General features: G+C 45.7%; 1 protein-coding gene across 4 annotated transcripts in view; it reads right to left on the bottom strand.

The window, feature by feature from the left end:
• INCENP (inner centromere protein) overlaps positions 1 to 23,926 on the bottom strand; it is a 675,150-nt gene that overhangs the window by 448,902 nt on the left and 202,322 nt on the right. For all 4 annotated transcript variants that reach the window (XM_069623903.1, XM_069623901.1, XM_069623902.1 and 1 more), the window contains exon 5: positions 13,862 to 13,907. In XM_069623903.1, coding sequence (XP_069480004.1) covers positions 13,862 to 13,907 — 46 coding nt within the window. The remainder of the gene's footprint in view (positions 1 to 13,861; positions 13,908 to 23,926) is intronic.

The raw sequence follows: 23,926 nt of genomic DNA, 5'->3' as shown, positions 1-23,926 counted from the left end.
AGTACATGGCCTTGGTATTGTCTGGAAGGACAAGGATGGTTTCCCCCTGAAGGTGTGCTTGGAAGGCTTTGAACACTGCAAGCAGTTCCAAAAGATGAACAAGTTACTTACCAACTGTAACGTTCTTTCGACTGGATGTTCCTCCCACATATTCCTCATCTTAGATACATCCTTACTTCAGCTTTGCTGCTTCGGAAATGTTTTCTCTCTCTCCACCAGTGGGCGCTCCACTCGAGGCGGTGGCAATGGCCCTCGGCGGCATCCGGCGAGCGCTGACGTCATCCACTGTATAAATGCCTCGAGCGCGCACGTTGGCCTCAGTTCTGTTTTTAAGTATATTGTAGCCAATGAATTGTAGTTAAAGGCGTGCCTCTTTTGACCCAAGCCTTACAGAACTTCGAGTGTAAACCACGTAAACTGTACTGTGGGGTAGGCTGGGAGGGTCTATGAGGAATACGTGGGAGGAACATCCAATCGAAAGAACGTTACAGATGTTAAGTAACTTGTTCTTCGAATGGATTGTGTCCTCCCACGTATTCCTCATCTTAGATCGACTCCCAAAGCAGTTTTGTATTGAGGTGGGAGTACAGAAATGTATTTAGTCATGTACAGAAAGAAGTACTGATTTAGCAAATAGACCTCCTTGAGAGGCAGTCGAGTCTAGAGCATAATGTTTTATGAAAGTGTGCATGGATGACCATGCGGCTGTTGCACAAATATCTTGTACAGGGAAACCCCTTTGAAGTGCTGTTGAAGTTGCCATGCCCCTGGTTGAATGAGCTCTCAACCCATCTGGGGGATCTTTCCCAGCCAATCAATAACATTCAGTTATAGCTAAGATTATCCATCTAGATAATGTTAGCTTGGTTACAGCTAGTCCCAATTTACAGCCAGTGTATCCCACAAAAAGTTAGTCACAATGACGTATTTTTGACAATCTTGAAATATAGAAGCTAAGAGCTCTTTTAGGATCTAATCTATGTAGACGTTCCTCTTCCTTACTTGTGAGGAGGACGGTAGAAAGAAGTAAGTATTTTTTGTGACAGGTGAAAATCAGACGATTTTTGGCAAAAAAGAAGGTTTGACCCCAAGGACAACTTTATCTTTACAAAAGATGGTGTGAGGAGGACCACTAGAAAGTGCCTGCAAATCACTTACCATGCGGGCTGATGTCATTGCAATTAGAAGTATTGTTTTTAGAGTAAGATGCCTTAATGGACAAGAGTGTAAAGGTTCAAATGGAACACATGCGAGGCACTTTAGTACCAAGTTTAAATCCCACACAGGAATTTGAAAGGGTATTGGAGGAAACACAGTTAGACCTTTTATGAATTGGATTATTAAAAAAGTTATCTTAAAATAAGATTCCTCCTCCGATGAGCGCTTAAAAATGGATAGCGCCGCCAAGTATCCTTTTATCGTACTAACCTGGAGCCCCAGATAATCCAAATGTACCAGAAAAGATAATATTGTAGGAATATTACACTGAAATGGGTCCACATTCTTATCTCTGCACCAGTTACTGAACTTGTTCCAACAACACAGATACAGAGAATTAGTTGCTGGCCTTCTGGCCGAAAGTAAGATCTCCATGACGTCATCCAGAAGGTCCCAATCCTTGTATCTCAACCTCTCAGAAGCCATGCCTGTGTGTTGACCTCTGGATGGAGAACATGACCTTCCTCTTGCGAGAGAAGAGCCTCTCTTTTTGGAAGACGTATTGGAGGGCAGATGGACATGTCCAGAAGGTCCGGGTACCACTTTATCCTGGCCAAATCCAGGGCAATTAGGATCATGGTTTTCCTGAACTTTCTCAACCTCTTGATTACCTGAGGGATCACAGGGACTGGAGGGAACGCATACAGAAGTGGAAACTCCCATCCACTATGAATGCGTCTCCTAGAGCTCCTCTCAGGGGAAATTTTCTTGAGCAGTACAGTTCGCACTTCCTGTTGACAATGGTCACGAAAAGATCCCCTCTTGGGGTTCCCCAAAGGGAGATCTCTTGAAGGCATTCCTGAGCTAGTTCCCACTCGTGGGAGACTGCTCTGCCTGCTCAGAGCGTCCGCCGCTGTGTTTTGCTCTCTGGCTAGGTGAATTGCCGACAGAGATCCCTTCTTGTATTGCCCAGAACCAGAGCTGCATTGCTTCTCTGCACAGTGGTAGTGACCCTACCCCTCTATTGTTGAGGTAGTACATGGCCACTGTGTTGTCCGTCATTATCGGGACATTCTTTCCCCTTACAGAGGGCAAGAAGGACTTCAGCGCTAGTCTGATTGCCCTCAGCTCTAATAGGTTGATGTGTAGTTTGGACTCCGATAGAGACCAACGACCGCTGATTGTCAACTCGTTGGCCCGAGCGCCCCACCCCGTGAGTGAGGCGTCAGTTACTACTGTTATCTCCGGCCATGGTTGCCAAGATTCTCCCCTGAGGATATGTTCCTTGGAAGCCCACCATTGTAGATCCTGTACTACCCTGGTTGGAACTTGTATAAGATCTGACATTTCCCCTGAAAATTGGGACCATTGAGTCCTGAGGGCACATTGAAGGGACCTCATCCTCAATATGGCTTCTGGCACCAGAAAAATGCAGGATGCCATGAGACCGAACAACCTGAGAAAATCGAAGGCCGGTAGATACTGGGCATTCTGGAATGTTATTACCATCTGCAGAATGTGGCGAGCTCTCTCTTCGGGAGGCAAGGTTTTGCCCGAACAAGTATCCAGGACTGCTCCGATAAATTGTAGTTTCTGTGATGGTATCATATTTGACTTATTTAAATTCAGAGAAAGCCCTAGTTTGTGGAGTAAGTGGCAAGTCTTGGACAGATGTTCCTGGGCCTGCTCCGGAGAACGTGCCCTGATCATCCAATCGTCCAGGTATGGGTATACGTGAATCCCCTCCCGAGACTCACTGCCACCACCGCCATCAACTTGGCGAAAACACTCAGGGCAGAGGTCAACCCGAATGGCAGAACTCGAAACTGATGGTGAGAATTGCCAATCACGAACCTCAGGTACTTTGTGCTTGAGATGTATTGGCACATGAAAGTAAGCATCCTGAAGGTCCAATGATACCAACCAGTCTTGGAGTTGGAGAGCCTGAAGGATCTGAGAAAGTGTGACCATCTTGAACTTGTCCTTCCTGAGGAACTTGTTCAAGCTTCTCAAGTCCAAGATGGGTCTCAATCCTCTGTCCTTCTTTGGTATGAGGAAATATGGGGAATACCAACCCTTGTTCCTCACCGCTACAGGCACATGTTCTATTGCACCTTTCTGTAGCAGGGTTAAAACTTCCGGCAACAGGAGCGGATCTGGATTTTTGTCAGAGTTGTATCTCGGGTGGGTTATTCTGAGGTTTCTTTTGAAAAGGAAGGCAGTAACCTTGGGATACTGTTTCTAGTGCCCAAGCATCTGAGGTAATGCCCCACCATTCCTATAGATGCTGTGAGATCCTGCCTCCCACTGGGGTCTTGTGGATCAAAACCTCAGAGTGGTTTTGCGGCAGCTGCAGCAGCGGCTGAATGGACAGATGCCGCTGCTGGGGCACATCTAGCACTTCTTCCTCGCCCCCCGAGGAAATTTCCTTTGTTCTCTTTGACTGGTCTGTCCTGTCCTTCCTTTCCCAAATGAGGAGTAAAATCGAAAGGGAGGACCCCTCCAGGAAGATGAGCCTGTGAAGGGGCGTTGTTGAGGTTGCCTTATAGCAGCACTAAGTGATTTTGCCACTGCCTTGGAGGTCTGCAGCTTCTCCAAACTTTCATCCGCCTTGCTGCCAAACAACCTCGAGCCGTCAAATGGCATATTAAGAAGTCTGGATTGCACATCCGGTGCAAAACCTGACTTTCTTAGCCACGCAAATCTGCGTAGCGCTGCGCTAGACGCCATGGACCTACTGATACTGTCAGCAGTGTCCAAAACTGCTTGAAGCCATTCCCCCAAAGCCTCCTTTCCATCCCTTACTATGGATAGGAACCAATCACGTACCTCACCTTCCGGGATGTGTTGAGCTGCCGCTGACATGCAGTCCCACAGGGTATGTGTAAATCTTGCAAGGGTGCAAGATACATTTGTGGCTTTTAGAGCCATGCTCCCCGATGTCAAAATATTTCTAGACCATGCATCAATCTTTTCATCATCCCTATCAGGGGGAATTGGAGGGTATGCAGCATTCCTAGTCGATGTAGCTGCTTCAACTACCAGACTTTCTGGAGATGGGTGTTTACTTAAATATTCTCTATCAGAAAGACGGGGTCTATATTTTGGACACATTTCTTATTTACTGCCGGAATAGTTTCAAGTTTTTCCCATGCAGTATTAACCTTCCTTTGTAAAGCTATATGAAATAGAAGTATGGGGTCTGGCTGAGGTCCTCTGGACAGGATATCAGTCATGTCATCCTGATACAGGTGAATTTCTACCCCATCCCATCAACTCCGTAACCCTGCTCATTAATTTTCTATAACCTGCATCAGCATGTTCTGCTGGGTCAGGTTTTTCAAATTTGTATTCTGGAGAGGTATCCAGACCACTTGCTGATTGCAAGCACTCATAGATCTTTCATCTTAGACTGAGGATCAGCTAATTCCTCAGGAACTTGTCTTGTACCAATTTTAACACCAGCAGGTGAAACCTTCTCCTGAGGACATTCCTTCATACATAGATGACATGGTCCTAAAAAAAAAAACCATGTCTACTTTCTGGGTGAAATACCTTTGCAGGTAGCATAGGTTTTGACATTGGTGTCGATTTCACCATTGTAATGGGCATCAACAAAAGAGTCGATGGCGTCGATGTTGTAGATACTACCTTCGATGTTGTCAAGGTAATTTTCGATGGCTTCGAAGGAATCGTCGAAGGAGTTATCGAGACTATCCACACAGTCGAAGGAGCCTTCGATATCATAGATTGTGTACTCGACGTAACCTTTTTAGGTTAGGTCATCGACCCCTTGTTTTCGACCACCTTCGATAGAGGCTTCAGACAGGTTTTAGATAAGGACTTTGATGACGTATGAAGGTCTAACGCCATTTACTTATGTTCTACCTCCGATTTATGCACCGGTTGGTTTTTCTTTTGAGGTGTTTGGGAAGATTCCCTGGATGACACCCTCGACAATTTGTCTGATTTCCTTGTCTTGGATCTTCCCCCGTCACTTTTTTTGTGCGTAGGTGCATGGCCTTCATCATACATTTTTGAGGGGGTCTGGGCCGCGTTCTCGAACTTTTTTTTTTTTTTTTAACATGGATGCTCCGAAAGCTTCCCACTTTTTAGGGGAGTCATGTCTTGTCGGACATGTTATAACTTCCTCCGATGACGTCGAGGAAGAGGGCGATCGATGTCTTTTTCTTCGCTTTTTTTTTTTTTTAATGGAGGAAGAGGACTTCCTGGATCTACTCCTCGACTTAGATTTTTTGTGACTTTTGCTGAAGACTCAGAAGAGCCTTTCCAACCTCTAAGAAAACTTCGAGGATTCCTCCCCCGTTGCCAGTTTACCTCTTCGTTCTTTTAAGGACTTATGGGTCATCAACTGACAAGAACCGCAGTCATAAATACGATGGTCGGAACCGAGGCACCAGAGGCAATTTCGATGAGGGTCAGTCAGCGACATCTTTCTCCCACATTTCTGCCATTTTTTAAACCCAGTTTTCGGTGTGGAAGGGTTTGATGAAGACGACAATCGTTCGAACTGAAGCGCTGTTTATATTGATCCGAAACGAAGCTAACGGAAAAACTGAACTGAGGCCAACGGGCACGCTTGAGGCATTTATACAGCTGATGACATCAGCGCTCGACGGATGCCACCGAGGGACATCGACGCCGCTGCCTCGAGTGGAGCGCCCTCTGGTGGAGAGAGAAAAAAAATGCTGCTTCAGAAAAGCTGAAGGTAAGGATATATCTAAGGTGAGGAAGACGTGGGAGTACACAATCCATTCAAAGTGATTGGATGCTGAAGGTGACCACACACTGCATCTGTTGAAGGCGATGGGTCCCCCCCCACCCTGACTAATGCATCAGTGGTGAGAATGGCCTCTGCAGTGGTCAAGGGAAAACCTGCAGGGGCAACTTAGCCCCGCAGTAGAGACTGAACAAGGGCCGTCGAGACAACTAGATCGCCCCACTGGCCTGACACCATTAGCACGAGAGCCACTCCTGCATGGGACTCATGCACAGGCTAGCGCGAGGAACTAGGAAGACGCAGGAAGCCATCATTCCCAGAAGCCTCATGGCCTTGTGAACTGTTACCCGGGGATTGGCTATATAATGAGATCTGGAACAGCATGTTTTGAACCCTCTCGTTGGAAGTGAAGACTAGTCAGTCTTCTGTCATAATTAGGACCCCCAGAAACTGTAGGATTTAGCTGGGGACCAGGCTCGACATCTTCTCATGGATAGCAAATCCCGGTTTGAAAGGGAGATCTACGGTCTTCTGGGTATTTCCCCAGGCGTGTTCCGTACAAGTCTCTGGTTATGAGCCAGTCTAGATAAGGATACACGGGATGAACTGCCTGCGCAGGTGAGCCACTAGTACCTTTGTGAACCCCCTTGGTACTGAGTCGATGCTAAAGGGGAGAACCTTGAACTGATAGTGTGTGTCCTCTATCATGAGCCCAAGGTATTTTCTATGCACTGGCAACATTGAAATCTGAAATTATGCATCTTTCATGTCCAATGTGGCCATGCAATCCCCTACCGCAGCAGTGGGATAGCTTCCTGAACTTTTGCGCTTTTAGATCTGCATCTTGTGAACAAGTATGTCAAACAGGGAGAATGGTTAGATCTTAGTCTATTAAATAAATGGCATTGATTACGTGGAGATAAGGGACAACTTCGATGGCGCCCTTTTTCCAGCAGGACCTGGACCTCCTGCAGATGGTCTAGTGACAGTAGTCTGCTTCACGGTGGCCAGAGAAACTCTAAGCAGTACTCGTGGGCGACGGTCTCCAGTAGTGATCCCCTCCCATGCGTTGTTCAAAGATGCTAAATGTCCCGACTGGGGAAGTTTGGTAGGGCACCAATATCGCTGAGTCACTTGGAGGCGGAGACTGGAGGGCCTCTGGATGCAGAGTTTCTACCTCTGCCATTCCCCCATCGAAACCGACTGGCAACCACCGGAGGAGCCATGTCCGGAAGCCCCGTCGGATCCCTCGAGCTATACTTTCCATGAGGGAGAAGGACTGCCGAGATCAGATTGAGCGATTTAAGATCTGATGCTCCTTTTTGGTGGTCTCCAGAGCTTCATCAATCGTGGTGAACGTGGGTGTAAGAGGTAGTCAAAATGGCCACCGCCAACCACAGGGGTTTGCCCGGCCATTTTGTGCACACCTGAGGCGAACTGCGTCACAGTTGTTATTGAGACAGTGGCCACCACAGGGGAGTCAGAGGTCTCATTTGCCATCTTAGCCTCATGACAAGGAATCTCGGCAGAGCCAGTACTAGCAGATCTAGGGTGTTTTCTGGGACACCTTCAAGACTACTGACAGGTTATTCTCAAATAGGGCAGCCTTAGCAGAGCCGGTACAAGACGACTTATGGTGCGCGACCAGCTTCTGTGCCCCATCAGCAGGATTGGTACCACCACAGATGTGGCCAGACTTGGAGTCAGGCCCGTCAATCTTGCCGGTCTTAGATATAGCCCAAAGGGAAACTCCAGGAATAATCCTGGTACATTAAGTAACCTAGAGAGGAACCTCGAGCTGACCCTCAGTACACTTTAGTTCCAGAAGTGGAAACCTCAGGGCTGATCACACCAAAAAAAAGCACCAGAGGCCCAACTTTAGCCCCCAGAAGAGGAACCTCGGATTTTGGCAGCCCCCTTGCAGGGGACCTCGGAAGATATTCTGGTACGTCTGTAGAATCCTTGCGGGACACCTCGGGATGTCCCCAGTAACAGAACCGCTTGAGCACCTCCCGGACTCTTCCAGACCCATAAGACCACAGGAAGGAGTCCCCTGGCCGTTACTTTTTTTCTTCAATGAAGAGCTGTTAATGTGGAGGAGGAGCGTGTTGAAACACTTCCTCCCACCTGACAAGCCGACGGAGTGCCCGGATGAGGAGTCGCAGTAGAAACACGCGTCCCAACGATGCTCCGGCACTCCAGGCAAATGAAGTGGGGAAACTATGTTCTCAGGATGAACAGGACACGAATCGCAGACGCTCTGGCATAAACAGAGATGTTATGTTAACAGATATTTGTACTGTGCACTATCGCCACCGGAGTGGTCCCCTGGCGCACTTGGACCGTGGAACTGGCGCAGGATTGAAGGACAATGGATCAAAAAGAAAAATATTCTGAGATGCTAGTGCGTCTGACACAGAATCCATGGAGAAAAGCACTGAAGGGAGATGCACAGGGTGCAGTAGGCGGCGTAAAAAATATACAAAAATTCATATTTTTGATAAGTGCTCCGATCCCGTCCCGAAGAACGGAATGTGCCACAAGTATGGAACAAAGGGGAAGGGACAGGAGTATGGCATTTATATATCAATGAATACACTTTGAAGATTGAGGTTGCAGAAAGGAAAGGTGTAAGGAAGAAAAAAGGTTAAAACAGGTTTTCATTATAGGTGAGGACACTTCAATCGTACAATGTGATCTAGACAAGACTTTCCCAGCAATAACAGTATTAAACAAGTTACCACCTATGAGGAACATAAATATCAAAGTCAATCGACTAGAAGAGTCTGCAGGGAGCCAGGACAGCAGTCTATGGAGCTGAGGCACTTAGATAAACAGTCCTGCACAAAAGTTGAGAGTTTGTAGGAATCACTTGTAGGGTCACAAGTTGTGAAGCCTGTGAAAAACAGAGTTGAAATCAACTCTAAGGTAAGCTAATGTAATCCCTAAATGAGAAGAACACAGCTAAAAAGACACCAAGCTAAGTACCCCAAGTCTAAACAATACCTCTGGTTAGAAGAGTGGTCCAGCTGCATTCTGTCCTGTTGCAGCGATGCAGACCGTGGATTCCTGTGCCTCAGTCATGTGGACACGAGGGAGGAACTGTGGAGGGCTCCTGCATTGGCAATTTTGAGGTCAGCAGCTACGGGCTCTTCAGTTCAGTAGCACTTTGCGGTTTCAGCACTCTGTAAAGAGCACCGTCGTGGTTCTCAGATACCAGTTGGGCTTCCTTCACTACTTGGGTCCTGCACTCTGGTGAGGGTACTAGGGTCGTACAGCTTCTTGAAGGTCCTTAGGAGACTCCTGGAGCTTCTGCCTGGATTTCAGACATTGCACTCTATGGATTTCTCAACCCCTGGCACTCTGTTCTTGCAGCAGCAAAGTACAGCCAATCAGGGAAAATTGTCCAGTGGCATTCGTCTCTGGGTAGTTGGTCCCACTAACCAAAGGGAAGTCTTCCCTTCCAGAGTTCTCGGTTGAATTGACAATTTCTGCACAGCAGCAGGGCTTCACCGGGCAACTGAAATGTCCAGGAGGATGCAGCAAGCTTAGTTCCCGGTTTCTTCATCGGGTGTTTGTCCCAGTGGTTGACTGCCTCTAGTCTCAAAACCCTGGCCTTTTAAACAGGTTTCCACCATTCATGCACAGACTAGGCTGTCAATCACACAGCAGGGTGGCTGTAGTGGTGTAACGGTACACTGGTGTACTGGTATAATTACAGTGACCCTCATTTAACAATAACCTTGTACATACCAGTTTACCGTGTGTTCAGCATCAAAGCAGTTTTGTTTTCAGTGTTCCCCTTGCTCAGATGAACACGTGGGCGACAGGCAAGGCAGCAAAGCAGATTTGTTCAGGGCTGCACACGCAGACAGTGAAGTTCTGACCACTTTACTATTTTGTTTCAATTGCATGTAGCTGCATGACACCCAAGTAAGCCAACACCCCCACTGATCAGAACAAACAGATAAGCTGATGTCAACGAGGCGAAGCTGCATTCTACATGAGGCTCCAGTGAAGAATGAATTGGAACCTCGCACCACATCTGTATTGCTTGGGCCCTCTAGTAATACATTATTTTCCACACAAAATATGTTTTGCATGACAAAAAGTCTCATGTGGAATGCAGAAAGGGTTGTCGTCTGATGTTCAGAGCCTGTGTGTAAAAAAAGCTTTGTATTTTTTCCATTTTGTTTTGCTTTCGTAGCTTAGCTAAACAGAACGTTATTTGAGAGAGACCAACAAGTCGGCAGGCCCGTTGCACAGCAACCACCCCGCCAGCAGGATCATAAAGCTATCAATTTGGTCCAGGCCCTTTAACACTCCACAGAAGAACACTAACTCCTGCCCTGCAACACACTTTGCAAAAGCTGAGTGGTGGTCTGGGGCCAAGCTGCTTTGTTTTGGCAAATGCCATTGCAGTCGAGTCTCGCCACTGTATGCAAGGTTTGGAGTGGGGACACTGCAGAGTTAAGTGCTACATATAGGTTAGGCGTGGCCTATGGTCAACAAACTTCAAGATAGTTCTTTGCTTCTGCTCGCCCAACTATGTGGAGGGCTCAGACCTCCACGCTATCAGTTTATACCCTTCAGAAAAGCCCAATCGTACTGAAAAAGGCAGCTTTATGCGAGAACATGAGACATGTGGTTTGTTCCTTTTACATGGCAACCATCTGCATTTTGAAAACATTTCTTAAGTGCTGTTAAGCATATAGCCTACTTTCGAGGCATGCAGACTGTTCCAAAAAGAGAAGTATGCAATTGCAGGAGGTCCAGAACCATTTTAGTAAACAGAATGTGTCCCGGTTTTCACAGGGTCTTAGGGGGGGTGACTGAGCATGCAGCAAACATTTAAAATGTTTGCACGTGTTTGTGGTTTCTTTGGACCCATTTTTGGGATGACGGAGTGATTGCCAGGAAATATCCATTTACCAGCTGTTTTGTTATGGGTACCTGCAGATCTGGTTGAAGATGCACGCTTGCCCATTTCAAAATGTTATTTGGGGAGCCCCATTCCCTACACCTGGAAAAAGCAGCCTTCACATGTGAACAAATGTAGTGTTAGTTTATGATTTTCAAAGTCAAAAGGGCAGCGAGAAAATGGCAACTATTTTTGGGTACAAACAGTTTCCGGTGGTTCAGTTTTGTATCCCTGAAGCACATCCCGGATGACAAAAACAATAAATTGGAAGGAATGAGAAGGAAGTAGTTCATTCAATGCAACATAAGGCATCTGTGTAGTTTGTAAATTATTATGGATTATATAAATTACATTTTAGATTGTAACATTGTAATGGAGAACGTGTTTTCTAATGCATACTACTGAAGTCCCCGATTTTATCATTGAATTTCAATAATGTCCAAATGTATCACTGCTGCACCACACCCACTAGCTGAAAGCAGGGTGAAAACGGTCTGATTACTGATCACCTTTTGGAGCAATTTATCTTTGGCCACCAAATATGCATTTGAAGTAACACAGCTCAGCCTGTGCTTTGATATTGTGATTTTAGATAATCAAGGGACGTTAACTGCAGAACAAAAAAGCAGCCTAATTGTTGAGCTGAAACCCTAAATGACCACTTAAACAATGCTGTAAGCTTTCTTTGAAAGCTTAACAGGGCCCAGAAAGGCTTCAGGATCTACTTCTATAGAAAGGTTTGAAGTTCATGCCTACCTATACCCTCATCCAGACATTTGTCCAGCGAGTTAACAGGGCTTTACCCTGGTGATATGTGCAGTCAGTTTTTGCTACGCACTCAGTGCAGCCAAAGTGCACTCAGTAAATGAAGAAGGGAGTTTGGTTTTCCCAATTAACAATTGCCCACTTTTGTCACTTCTACTAGAACATTTATATACAAAGACAACTTTCTTGTGGGGTAAATCTGTTAAGAAAAGTCAAAAATGGTCACAAAGTATTAAGGTTACTTTAACATGTGTGCTATACCGCGATAAGCATGGTATACCGTTACTTTGCAAGAAGGTTATCATACGGTCCACAAATCCATACCGTGACACCCCTAGGTGGCTGTTCTGAAAGGACAGCAAGCCAATCAGGACTGGTTGCATTCATGCACTCAGAGATAAAGGACAGGTGGACTTCGGAACCTCCCTCACATCCTGCCTTTCCAGACACACTGGAGCTAGAGGCGGGCCTTCATGGCCGAAGCCGTCAAAAGCAAAACCAAGGGCTCAAACTTGGCTCAACGCACAGAGTAAAACTCAAGAAAGATAGTTGGTTGAAGTTTGGAGGACAAATGGGCCCCTGCGCCAACTAGTGATAATTGAATTTGTTACTGTAACGAGACCTGCAGCCTAACACATGGGTTGTCAGAGACCCAAAACTCCAAGATTCACAATGAATGAGTTTAGAGTCGGTTTGTTTGGGAAACCTTGTGAAGTAGAGGCGCTGGTGGCTGGTTTTAACCAATGTTGTAGCCATGGATTACAGGATTCTTGGTTGTTGAAATAATGGAGCAACACCAGACTTGTCATCAGTGAGGGTTTTAATGTTGTTACACAAATAAACCAGAGGGCCTAGCAGAAGATGCAGCAGAAGTTGCTAGGGGCATGCAAGAGGGGAGCCAACACGTGTTTCGACCGTAGTCTTTGTCAAGGCATATGCACGGTGGATGGTCCTGTATAGGAGGGGTTGCGCCTGGTGAGTGATTCCCAATTCGTGCTGGGCTTTGGGCTTGTTAGCCAATCTGTCGACGGGCGAGATGCGTTCCGTGGTTCTGTGAAAAAGAAGACCGGGCCATTTTGACAGAAATGGTCAGCCATGGGTGCTGTAGCTTAGGATTCAGCCTGCGGTAGAAAAGCACAATGGTAGGAACATTAAACCACTGCCACCAGCCATCTAAAGTAGTGAGTGTAACCTAAATGTATTTACATGAGAATGTAGGATAAGGGGCTACTAGGTAATCCCCAAGCACTCTACATAAAATTGGGTGTGCTGGACCTCCAAAAGAGAAAAGTTAAGTAAAGTCAATTTCACTTTACTATTCTTGGGAACAGTAGTACACACAAGAAAAGGTAGTTTAAACCTTCAGAGGAATCCAAAGGATTTCTCTGTCACTGCACTGAAGGTGCTGTGTGTTACCATACAAAAAGTAGATGCCTATGGAGTTTGTCAGACTCCAAAAATAGATTAAACCCAATCCAAATCAGGGCAAAACAAGAGTGAGCAAAAGGTCTCTCACTCCAGGGTTAAAATTAAAAAGTCTTAAAGTACAGCAAAAGAGCTGGGGGTCTCCAAGGTTGAAGGGAATTAGCACAGAAATGAGAATTCTCCCTAACACTGCAGCACACCCAATTACAGCGGCAGGCCTGCATATTCAACCACATTCTCCCTCCCCTTGCAAGCTTAATGGGATCCCCTCCTGCTTGCATCAGATTCAAAACATCTGCATTATCCACACCAACGTACCTCGGGGGCTAAACTCCACACCCACAAACAGTCGTGCAACCATGCCCTGGTCCTCTTGAATGCCATCCTGTCTGCAGGCTCTAAATGCCCCCAACACCCTCAAGTTCATGGCTCTTCCAACAATACTTCCTGCATGATATTTACGTTTTCCCCTCCTTCTGCCAGCAGCACATCTCTGTCCAAAAACTCAATACCAAACGCTGGCTTCGACACGTAAAGCACACCCCTGCTCTCAAAGTAGGTTTGCAATGTAAATTAGAAAAGGCGTGGTCTACATGGCATAGCCTAATAAAGAGAATGTCAAAGTGTACACATGTTCTTATGTACTATATTTATGTTGAACACCTATGATAATAAATGCATACAGGCTGTGTTTTAAAGGTTTTTCCAGTCTATGGAAAAAAGAGCTTGAAAAAGTCACAACGTTAAGTCAGCTATACAAGCTGCCTAGCAGTCCTATGTAGCATTGTTATGGTGGCATTCACAAGTAATGCATTGAGGTTCTGTATAACTGCTCCCTAAACTCTTCCTACCGTGCTTTAATTGTGTCTTCATCCACGCCATCATTAGAACTTTGATCTAAAAAAAAATAAAAGAAAATTGGTCACAAAGAGCTATTAAAAATACCAACAAAGCCACCTACACTTTACTGCACCTCTGCATCAGATTGTGAAAAAGCAACTTTAAAAACACTGCAAAGTGATGTGGATAGTGAATTCTTCTCCAATTCACCACCCTTTGACAGCAACCATGACACCCTTTCCCTTAATGCGCTTCATCACTGTCCATTCCCCTTGAAGCATTTTGTATATTCAGATGCTGATCTTTACACAACTGTTTAATTCACCTTCCAGTAAATCATTTATGTCTTGTTTTGTTAAGTGCAATTAAAATTTTCACTCAAAACGTTTACCATACACTTCTCAATTTCACAAACCTATGCAGCCACACCTACACAGAGACCTAATTGTGCCATCCCCATCTGCGGACATAGATTAGGTCAAAATGACTGGTCTTTTGCAGATTCAGTATACCTTTTGCTGGCTCTTTGGATACAGACTTATTATTGACATTTGATAATTTATATTTTAATATCAGCATTAAGCTTTCAGAACGCCAGACTGAGCAGAATATTTAACATGTAGCGATGATAATTTTAAAAGCATTATTTGCTCCTAGGGGTAGCAAAACCAATGCGTTTAGTAGTACTAGCAACACTACAGAAACCCTTAAGCAGAAATGTGTATGCTTGGACAGATAAAAAAAAAGAAATAATTGGGAAATCACCACATTGAGGCAATATATAGAACAAGACAATCTACCTAGATGTCAGAATTCTGATCTTCCCCGATATTAATAACCCAGAGAGATCGTCTGTGCATCTCCAGGATTCTGTCAAAAACAAAAATCGTATTGTTCCAAATGGTTTGTATGTGCAGTACGGTTAGGATCGATTGTGTATTAGGTGGGTGGTTATTACTGGAATAGTATGTAGCGCCATCCTTGTTTGGTACAATCCAGGAGGATCTGAGGGAAGGGAGTAGTTTACCTGTAACTCCATTTCTCCAGCGTTGGTATCTTTCATGGATTAACATGCTGTGAATATTTCCCTGTCAGGCTGGGAATCCTCGGTACCTAACTTTGCGTTTTCCTATGAAAAACTGCGACACTTTAGTGTCCCATCAACGTCCTTTTTGGGTGCTTTATACCAGACATCCTATTGGGGGGGCCTAAATAGCCCTGCCCCGACGGCTTACCTTCAGATTTTAACCTCCAAAGTAGAGGGAACCCAAACCCAGGTTTGCCTGCAGGGGCAGCTGGCGGGCGCATGTGAATCCATGGAGAAAAGGAGTCACAGGTAAGAAACTACTCCTTTCTCCAGCATTGGATCTTTCATGGATTCATATGCTGTAAATAGATTACATAGCAGTACAACCAATGTATGGAGGTGTGTCACAGGCAAACCACAAACAGTATTATATCACATACATGAGACTACAACCCCAGCAAGTGACATAGCAAATATAAAGAACCCCGAAGCTGCAGGGCCTACCTTACTGAAACAGGCGTTGGAGGAGCGCTCGCCCCACCTGCACATCTACCCAATGTTGCTGTCCCAGACAGTAATGCCTGGTGAAGGAATGCGGCACGGCCCAGGAGGCTGCCTGGCAAATGTCCATCAGCGGTATCCCAGACAACAACACCGCTGTGGACCGCGTAGAATGAGCCTTCGGAGTACACCTCAAGGGCTTGCCCAGCATTTGTGTGACAAAACGAAATTGTAGAGGAAACCCAACGGGAAAGTCCTTGCTAGGAGATGGACTGCCCCTTGTTGGAAGGTCCAAACGCCGCAAACAGCTGCTTTGGCTTCCTGAAGTCCAGTGTGCGATTCAGATAAAACTTTAGGGCTTTTGACATCCAGAGAATGCAGGGCCTTTTCCGCTGCCGTGCATGCATTAGCAAAGAACGAGGGCAATGAAATAGAGGTCAGTTTGTGAAATGCGGACGGCAATTTCGGGATAAAGTGGGTTTAGTAGCCAGGAGAACCTTGTCCTTCAGAAACGGGGGTCAATGACCAGTGCTTGCAACTCTGACACCCGCCTGGCCGATTTAATTGCCAATAGAAAAGCCACCTTCCACGAGAGGAACTTCAAGGAAGCCGTCTACATGGTTCAAAAGGACGATTCATCAAGCAGACAGGAACACATTAAGGCACCACACCAGTGCAAACTTCACCGGAGGAAAAGTCCGAAACAAACCCTTCAGAAAATGTTTCACCAAGCAATCACTAAACAGAGGAGCAGCATGGCGCTTTCTCGTGAATCTAGAAATCGATGCCAAATGCACCTTAATGGATGACAACGCCAGGCCCCTCTTCCGCTAGGTGCAACAAGTACGGGAGTACCTGAGCTAGGGAAACGTCAAAATGGTCAACCTCAGGATGACCCTTACACCATTCACAGAATCTCGTCCATTTATGACCATACGAGACATTCGTGGAAGGCGCCCTTGCTGCCTCCAAGATCCGTTGACACTCTCTGGATATTCTGAGATGACGAACTCCGAGTGGTCAGGAGCCACGCCGCCTGGCTGAGACACGCCGTATCGTGATGCCACACTCTGCCGTCGTCCTGAGACAGGAGATCTGGATCCACTCCCAACCGAGTAGGCTGTCCCACCGCCAGAAGGTGATGTGAAAACCATGTCTGCCTGGTCCAGAACGTGGCCACCAGAATCACCCGGCACTGGTACTTCCGAATCCACTGGATGGTCCGCAGAATGAGTGGGAACGGAGGAAACGCAAACGCGTCCCCAAATGACTCGGGCAATTTCTACCCGACGTCCTATTGGTGGGGCCTAAAGAACCCAAAGAGGACTTTGATAGGACTTTATATGTCTTTGTATTATCTCTGTACCTGCCTGGTGCCAGACATTAGCTTCATGCCTAGGCCCGCAGGTAACTTCAGTATCCAACACAGATACTTTTGTTATGCATGTTAGCATGTGCCACATGGAATTCTTAACTTTAGCCTGCGTCCCCATCCAGATAGGATTATCAATGTTAGCATGCGCCACACTTAAATTAAACTGTAAATAATGACAAGTGCAACACCTGAATGGAATCGTGATCACTAGCCTACCTCCCCATCTAGACAGAATATTGAAATTTAGAAACCGTCACACTCCGATGGAATAGTGAATGATAACAAGCACCACACCTAGACATAATTGCAAGGACAGCACTGCCAACTAACCAATCCACTAACAATTTCATCCCTCTGCATACACCTCTCAAACTAACCACCACAAGCCTAAAACGCAGCAATCCGCACAAACTTCACTACACTGCAACAACAAAACAAACCGCACAGACCTGCACAACAGCACACGACGACTACCGACCGTAAAGCACCCCAAGCCCAGCCAACGGACCCACCGGGCTGAGGCTGCCAACAGCAAATCACTGCTCTTGCACTTTTCCAGCTTATTCCCACTAACCCACCCCCATCCCCTTCCCTTCCCTTCCCCTTCCCTTCTTCAGAACAGCCAGAGTGCCAGGGGACCACTCCTGTGGTGATAGCGTGCGGTACAAATATCCTTTAACATTAACATGTAAGAGAATGTCAGAGATTTGCTGGTCATGGATGTAACAGATGGACTTACTAATATTAAATTGTGATAATAGAACTATGCTCAAAAGGACCAGTCGTGGAAAATTGTATTAAAAAAAAGTTAACTAAGCACTCTGCATCAATGAACTTTTTTTATCCTGGTCAGTTTAGGGCACACACAGTGGACTTGCCTTGCAGAACAAAAAATAATTTTCTCTGAACATTTGCATTTATTCTTGGAGCAGTTTTCAGGAGTAGAAATAGCCAGGCGACAGCTGCATGTAGTAAACTTGGACCCTGGCCTGTGTTAACATTTAGCCTGAAGATGGAATGCTGGTCATAAAACAATGTATAAAAGCTAATCACTTAAGCCCCTGCTTCAGCAAATAAATAATAAATGTTCAGAGAAGCACTGGAAGTCGCTCACCCCACACCGGCATCCTGTCTCACCAACCTCCAAGTAAGGTAACTTCTCCCAACCCCGCGAGGGCTTTCCACATTCGTTCGCTGCCACAACGTCCCAAATAGACTTACTGCCCACAACGTTATGTTTTGTAAGTTTGCAGCGTGATCTCTTTGCTGCCACTATGCTTGCCCTCGGACACCCAGTTTGTTGAAATCTACACTACGACGTGTGTGCCAGAGCTCCTAGCTAAAAATGTAAAAAAATCCATCTGTGCATGACCATCTTCTATGTGCCATCTAGTATTCCAGCCTACACCAAACTGCGGACTATATACACGTGTACTGTATCAGGCTTCTTTCATATACCTTGGGTTATACCCGATAATCTTAGCTCATCTGCATGCTAGCGTGTTCTTCACACAATCTTCCCGGTGTGGTATTTGTCAGCTCCTGCTGCAGTGCACCAAGCGTCAATGTGCCTTAAATGTGTCAAAACTGCTAAAGTTGCGCTACCATGTATGCCATTAGCCCTAGACTGCATTATTACCATGTGTGATACCTGCCTAGCCTTCCACTGAATAGCATTTGGCTTCTATGCATGTTATTGTGTCAAACCTGTTATGTTATTGTGTCAGACTCACATTATTACGTATGCAAATAGATAGCAGCCCCACACTGCATAATCCCCAACTAGTTCTCTGAACACAATGTATTTCCCACTGCTTTACACTGTCCTACTAAGAACTCTTATACATCACTAGCCTACAGGACAGTACCATGTTGTTTAACTCACCTCCACTTGCGCCAGCGCAGAATGTCCTCAAACAGGCTGCCATGATTACAACACCCTGTACTGTATCACAGAGGAAACCTTAAATTACGTGCCAGACTCCCTAGGCTTTATGACCCCTTAACTAAATCAGAGAATAGCAATGCTATTACCCTGCGCAACTCAAGCCATCCCCGGCACCCACTCCAACTTAACAGCAGACTCTTCCAAGAACCTATCCTTCCCCCCGAAATGCAATCCTAAAACACAATCATCACTCCTGAAACCAGTACCGTCTGGGACAAAGGGTTCACTTATAAATGCCCGCTCTATGGTAGCCCACGCTACAGACATAGCCGACTTACTACACAATGAAAATTTAGACTTCCTAGCTATTACCGAATCCTGTCTCCAAACAGCAGCTGGCCCAGCAATTATGCTAGCCGTACCAGACGATTACACCCTTTTAAGACTTGATCGTACCACCTCTCAAGGTGGAGGTCTTGCCATTATAGCTAAAACTAACCTAACACTGAAACTCTCACCACCCCACAACATAAGCTCATGTGAATCCCTAACGGCCAAGTTAACTTTATCTAATACGCAGTCTGTATCTATTCAACTCATATACTGACCTCCAGGCCCTTTAGGATCTTTTGAAGAGGACCTAACAAGCATATCGCATAATCTCAAGAACCCGTCCCAAAGTATCATATTAGGAGACTTCAACCTTGGTCTTAGTGACCCTTTAGATTCCAATGTCACCATAATCAACACCACCTTAGAGGAACTAGGCTTCACCCAGAAAATCACAGCTCCCACCCACACCAATAGGTAGAACCCTTGACTGGCTAGCTGTGCACAACTGCCCACTTACAGTCTCATCTACAATGCCACAGCCTTGGTCTGATCATCACCTGATCACGTTCTCCCTAGAGCCTGTACTACCCATGCAACTCGACAGCATAGCTCCAGCTGTCCCAACTAGAAATAAGAGAAACATCACTCCTGAAAACCTTATCCCTCTGATTATACCTACTCTTAACTCCATTCCCGACCACACAGATCCTTCAACTATGGTAGATTTGTATAATAAAGTAATGCTATCTTTCCTCGATGCCATAGCACCTTAAGCTAAGAAAGAGCAAACCTTGCAAACACGTGAATACCTGGTTCTCTCCCCCACCTTAAGGCGATCAGACAGGAGAAACAACGCTATGAAAAAATCTGGAGATCAGATCCATCAGAAAATAATAAGAAAAACTTAAGCAATTTAGCTTCCCAGTACAAAAAAGAAATTAACCTTGCAAAACAAACCTCTTACAACCTTCGAATTTCTCATGCAAAATCTAACACTAAAGAGCTCTTGGCAATTCTGAAAGAAGTAGAAACCCCTGTCCAGTCGCCTGACTCCTGTATCAAGGACAAAAACTGGTGCACAGATATGCAAAATGCTCTAGCCAACAAAATTACTTCTCTGCAAACTAAGATTAGTAATAAAAAAGAATCCCTTCTCTCCATCTCTAAAATCGAGCAACACCAGCTCCTCTTTGGCACAATCCATCCCGATGCCTCTTCCTATGCCTATTCCCCACTTCAACTTCAGTAAAGTATCTACTAAAGAGGATTGAAAGTTATTCGTACACTCAAACCTTCGAATTGCCATGGGGACCTATGCCCTGCACAATTGATAAAAGATGCAACTCGTGAACTCTCCCCATTTATTACTAAATTAATAAACGCATCCTTTAAAACAGGTACCATACCCAACAATCTGAAACAAACTTGGGTCCTCCCACTCCTTAAAAAAAACCTAATCTAGATCCCTCTACTCCCACCAACTACCGTCCGATCACTACAGTGCCATTCTTACTCAAAATCCTTGATAAAATAGCGTACCAACAAATCCAACACTACCTTGAACTTAACCACCTTCTTGGAGTCCGACAGTCAGGCTTCAGACCCCAGCACGGGACTGAGACTGTGCTTATAGATTTTATGGCACAGATAGATGAGATGAGGGCAAGACAGCACTACTGTTACTTCTCGATCTCCCAGCTGCTTTTGATCTGGTCAATCATGAGATCCTTTGCACACACAGTCGGCAGCTCACTTCTCCCAAGAGGCTACCGAATGGATTCATTCCTTCCTCAACAACCGCACTATGCGAGTTCCCCCCCCCCCCCCCCCCACCACCCATCAGCAGCTGCTGACCCTACGCCCATTACTTGTGGTGTGCCACAAGGCTCCTGTGTCTCCCCTACCCTGTACAACATTTTCACAAAGCCCCTTTGACGATCTAGATGGCCTGGGTACCACCTACACTAACTATGCTGATGATACCCAGATCCTCATCCCGTTGACGGGGGATTATGACACGGATTTGGCCTTTGTAAATGGAGTGTACCTCATCATCCCGGCATGGATAGCCTCTCATGGTCTATGCCTGAATGATGACAAAACAGAACTCCTTATCCTAGGCACCACACGCAACCTTAATAAACTAGGCCAAAACTACTCTCTTGTAATCGACAATAATATCACTGTAGCCAAGGAGGTTAAAACCCTTGGCTTCCATTTAGACTTACCTTCAAAAAACAAGTTAATGCTATGGCATCCGCCACATCTTATACATGTGAACTTATTAGAGCAGCCAAACAGTTCCTCTCATCGAATAATTGCATCACTTTAGCAAGAGTGTTGATCCTGTCCAAGCTGGATTATTGCAACGCTCTCTATGTAGACAGCAACAAATACATCACGTATAAAATTCAAACCCTACAAAACAATGCCTTAAGAGCAGCCCTAAGCCTCCTGAAGAAAGCCCATATCTCAGACTAGAAGATCGGTCAATTGGCTTTCTACAAAAGACAACATTTTCCTTAAATCTGTCTCTGACTCAAATGCCTACACCAAGCTGCCCTCAATACTTGATAACGAGATTCACCAGACCGACTTCTTGCCGCCCCTCTAGAAAGGTCAACTTAAACCTCCTAGTACCTAGATTCAAACGTACTAGGTCTGGTGGGAACAGCTTTCCTGTCAAAGCAGCTCAATTTTGGAACTCCCTACCACCATCCCACAGGGAAGACCTTCTCTACCCACAATTCAGATCCAACACCATCCGTTGGATCAAGGAACATGACATCTAATGCATTTCCACTGCCGCGCTTACTATAAATTGTATATCCTTTCATCTTCTATGCTTAGATATATTTACAACCAGTAAACTATGTATATTTACCTGTAATTATATTTTGATATATCGGTTCTAATGTTTTGATGCTTCCAACATTGTAACCCAGTTGGATTCATCTACTGCGTGCTTTATAACCTAAGCTATACAATCCTCTTGTCACTTTTGCGCCCTGCTACCCACGGGTTAGGTGCGCTTTACAAATAATAAACATACAAACTATGGCTATGAAGCTTTGAACTATGAACCTCATTAAGCTGCTTATTGACGCAGGCGTGTGTTATACCAATTATTGCCCACACTAGATAACCGAAGGGCTCTAGCAGTGAGATTGACGGAGAGAAAGTTGGATGTAGCAAGGCCCCAAGCCCCAGAAAGCCTTGCGTATGATGCAGAGGGGCCTTGAACTTCACCCTGACAGCAACTGCAAGCCAGTGGAGAGATTTTAGGGCTCAAGAGATGTGGTCCGTGGGCTTGAGGCCAAGGATAAGTCTCACATTCCTATTCTGGATTGGTTGAAGGGGCAAAGGAAGGCATCCAGCCTGGAGAGGAACAGTGCTGTGGAGACAGATTCTGGTGGAAGGGGAGGAAAGTGAAAATGCCTATGATCAGGTGCAGCTTAAAGTGGGCCTTCTTAGCAAGGTCTGATGTGTGGAAAGAAGGAGAGAAGTCAGAGGACACCAAGGTTTTCTGCCCCACAGGTGGGTGACGGGAATGAGCCCATGGAGGGCGGCCAGAGTGTGAGTGGGAAGGAGGGAGTAGGGGTCCCAATGAGGATCCATCTTACTGGCATTAAGGGAGAGATCGTTAGTGCACCATGCCTGCATAGCAGACAAGCAGTCAGGGAAGAGGAGGTGGCAGAGGGGGGGGGGGGGCTTTAAGGAGACATTCACGTCCTCCGCATAACACTGGATGTTGAGAGAAATATATCAAATGGACTAGAAGGGCCAGGTAGATGTTGAACACCAGGGCAAGAGGATAGAGCCCCGAGGGACAATGCATGAGGAGTTTGAGATGGGGGGAGAAAAAAGGGCCCAGTTGAAGCTGAGGGTCAGAGAAGGTCAACCAGTTGAGAGCCGGTATAAAATTTGAGTTATAGTTTACTATACATTTGGAATGGTTATGTACTATGGCAGCACGCAGCACGTAAATGCAGTGGTTTCCTTTTTAATCCTCTTATTTCTTGGGTGAGCTACTCTTCCCAAGAAGTAAAGTGGGATGCCCATCCCCTTTAAATTGATTTAAGAGAGCCAGCACACCCCATCTTATGTGGAGTACTGGGAGGATATAATGTATCCCCTTTCTTACATACCTGGTAACAGTTACAATTGCAGGTTTACTTGAATGGTGGCAGTGGACTTTTTTTTTTTTTAAATAAAACGCTTAATACCAGAGATCGGTTTCTAAACGCAGGATCGGGTTTTGAACCTGCGCTGTGTTGCTTCGTAAGACAAATGTATTGCCCCCCGAGCTATCCCCTTACTCGCAGGCTATTAAATCAGCCTCTGTAATGCACAGAAGGGTAACCATTCTGCTATAATGGTGGGCACATTTTTTTGCCATTTGCTTGTTGTCTGAGGTCTTCTCCTGCCTTTCTAGGCAGGAACGACCTCAGGATAAAGTTTTATCTTGGTGGGATTCGTTTGTATTGCCTGCCAAGGGAGACCATGCAGTGCACTCCGGCTTGAGGTTCCATGGTATTTGCGGTTTTGCAGCCCATCAAAGTTGCAGCACGTCAATCAGGATGCCCCCCGCCGCACCCCCACGCAAACTGGTTCTTTTCAGGCAAGGTGAACGACAAAAGGCTGAGTTTTGGACTCCTCCCTCGGTTCCAACCTTCTCAGTCTGGAGCCTCTGCAGAGAATACAAAAGGAATCTAGTCGAAGACAAAACTTCAACAGTGGGCGTTCCTGCTTAGAGTGGCAGGAGAAGACCCAGCAAACAAGCAAACGAGAAATAACAAAATAAAAGGAGCCCACCATTTTAACAGAATAGTGACCCTGCTGTGCATTACCCAGTATTTTCACAGGCGGGGGGTAATAAGGACTTAAAAAGGTAGTTTCACTACCACCAGACATTCAAATAAACTTGCAATTGTAACAAGAATTTTACCAGA

The sequence above is a fragment of the Ambystoma mexicanum genome, chromosome 11 (genome assembly GCF_040938575.1).
Source record: "Ambystoma mexicanum isolate Mex_15411 chromosome 11, UKY_AmexF1_1, whole genome shotgun sequence".
Lineage (NCBI taxonomy): Eukaryota > Metazoa > Chordata > Amphibia > Caudata > Ambystomatidae > Ambystoma > Ambystoma mexicanum.
Note: the sequence above shows the minus strand (reverse complement) of the source record. Positions and strands in the feature narration are given on the sequence as shown.